Consider the following 2,804-nt stretch of genomic DNA (forward strand, 5'->3'; position numbering starts at 1 on the left):
ATGCCGATCCCGAAAAAGGACGGGGTGGAGGACAATCAAGAGGATGATACATTTTCAAGGTTGCAATTGCTTGCACAACAACGACATGCCATGGAGAAGTTCTGGAGGATGAGCCAGGAACAGATCGAAGAATCCGCAGGCAACCAAGAGCTTATACTACCGATTTCCCGTGTCAAGAATATCATCCGTGCAAAGGAGGGTGGTATGATGTTATCTGCTGATACCCCGGCTTTTGTAACAAAACTTTGTGAACTTTTCGTCCAGGAGCTCATCCTTCGCGCTTGGGTGTGCGCCAACTCACACAATCGTGAAATCATACTTGGCACAGATATTGCTGAGGCAATCACCACCACAGAATCCTATCACTTTCTTGCTAATGTAGTCCGTGGCCACCAGGCGCTAGGAAGCAACATACGAGAGATAGGGGTTTCTGCTTGGAAGCGCCATAAGCTAGACGAAATGACCTCACTCTGCCATCCTCCCCAAGCAGTGCAGGTCACAGATTTAGCTAACCATCCACCCAATATTCCTGTTTGTCCTCCTATAGGTCAATCGGGTACTCAGCACACAACATCTACACATGTTTTGATGATGCAAGGAGAATCTCTTCACAAGGCAAGTAAAGAAAAATCCCCACTGAATGAAGTGATGGTGCCGACCAACAAGGTGGGCATGACCAACAGCTCTTATGCAGTTCCTAATGGTGGTGGTGCTACTAGTAGTAAAGTTGCTATTGATAGCCAGAAAGGCGAAACTGCACAAGTTTTCTCTTCCCAGCATGCATGTCCTTCTCTAGAAGATAACTATGTTATTCCCATTTCTGCTGGACATGGTGATAGTTTTCGTACTCTTGATGAGGCCAATATACCTCAGCTACATCAGGAGCAGAAAAACTTTATTTCACAAGATGCTATTGTTGGTGAAAACATTCCGCTGAATGAGTCTTTGGAAAAGAGCAAGCATATGGATGAGGACTTACTTTTTCCTGACAAAGATCTTCGTGAGTGATCTACAGGACAGAAGATGAATTTCATGACAATACCAGGAATACAAAATAAGCAACGAACTGAAGAAGGATGCATCCTGGTTAATCCATCGACCATGTCTTAGTAGAGTTTTCTTCTGTGTTTCTGTGTTGAAGCTTTATGATTTACCTTATACTTTAGTCAAGATGAATAAGAAATAAGTATGTGTTTCCGTGTGAGGCGGTAATATGTAGTACCTTGTATTTTCATCCATCTTCGTATGGACAATAATAATAAGACCTCTGTTTGCTTCATGATATAATCAAGCTCCCATAAGTTGTATAGCTGATTTAGCAATACCTCGCAAGCTAGAAAGATTGTCTGTAATTGTTCATTTTATCATCATATTCAAATCTTTGTGAATTCCAAAACTGACATGTCAGTACAAAATCTGGCAGGAGTACAAAACTTTCAGCTCCTCACCTACTCATGAAAATTCAATGTAATACATAGACATGGCAGGGCAGTTAACATATTTTTGGTGGCACGAGTTAAAGTCAGCATCGAGTTGAAACCATGGATTAAACAAGCAGGATCAAGTTGAAATTTCAGAAGAAATAGGGAGGCCTCTACTGGCACAATGCGGTCATGCCAGTCAATGCCTCCTCTAGGATATTTTTTATATTGTTGTGTACAATCTAACCGATGTTGTGCAAAATACATCCAAATGACCAGTCGCACAGTATGGTCGCTATAAAGAATAGTTCAGTAGCATAACTAACAATATAACTATAATGTAAATCTCTATCTATCTAGCTATCAACCTATATATTATATACTTATACTAATTGGGTACTTCCTACGAGCTCTCATGTTAATCAGAAAGATCCATCCAATGATTAGGTAGATCATATTATCATAACCATATAACATATCGAGAATCCGTATTAAATAAATAATATATATATTATTAAAACTTGCCATCCAATCTATGTATGCCATTGTAACTATCCAATTCTCCACCAACAAATAAATATATCGATCTTGGACTATCATGAGCACGATCCTATCTTTCTTCTTGTATCAATATCACATTACCAGACTCCTAGCAGACGACGCCGTGTCAGCGGGTGCTTCAGCACTCGAGAGAGATCCGTGTAGTGCAATAGCGGTATGCACTTGTGTAGGATACGGCTAAATTCCGTTACGACATATCATGCCTCGGTGTTGTCATCGGTTTGAATCTTCTATAGAGTTCTCTGTGTTTAGTTACCGATGTTGATTTCGGGGCTAGTTTTAATACAAGTACCATTAGAGCCTCAGGAGATCTCATGTTGGCCAGCGAGGATGGAAATAAAGGGCTACAGACAACCAAAATTTGGTGAAGTTGTAAATCCAATGGCCCGTTTGAAAATTTTAAGGGTGTATTGAGTCCACTTTGTAAACATAAACTGGAGATTACAAGCATCTTGAGAGTTTAAAAATACCCCGTTCCATACCGATCCACAAATCAAGTAGTTCAAGCTTCCACGGCATGGGACTATAGGACATAAAAACAAGAGGCCCCATCGGTTGCTTACGGCTAATTAGAAGTTGTGACAGCTTATTAGTGATCAAAAATTGATTTGTGAGTAAAAATTTTGTCTATGTGTTCTTAGCGCCTTAAAAGCCAAAACTGAAAAAGAAACTACATCAAAAAAGCATCAAAATTAACTTTAAAATCGAGTTTTAAAATTCAAAATTGGTATTGTCTTAAGTCATAGGGCAAACTATGAGTCTTAATTACATATTTGGGTGTGTGCTAAGTCAAAATTCTTTGAGATTTGACCAAATTCATTA

The 2,804-nt window shown here is 39.6% G+C and overlaps 1 protein-coding gene across 1 annotated transcript; it reads left to right on the forward strand.

Moving 5' to 3' along the window:
• Positions 1-1,008, forward strand: LOC127786149 (uncharacterized). The gene has a single exon (XM_052313480.1). It carries the CDS (start codon positions 1-3, stop codon positions 1,006-1,008), a length of 1,008 nt encoding a protein of 335 aa, XP_052169440.1.
• Positions 1,009-2,804: the final 1,796 nt, after the last annotated feature.

This window comes from Oryza glaberrima, chromosome 10 (genome assembly GCF_000147395.1).
Source record: "Oryza glaberrima chromosome 10, OglaRS2, whole genome shotgun sequence".
In the NCBI taxonomy this organism is placed as follows: domain Eukaryota; kingdom Viridiplantae; phylum Streptophyta; class Magnoliopsida; order Poales; family Poaceae; genus Oryza; species Oryza glaberrima.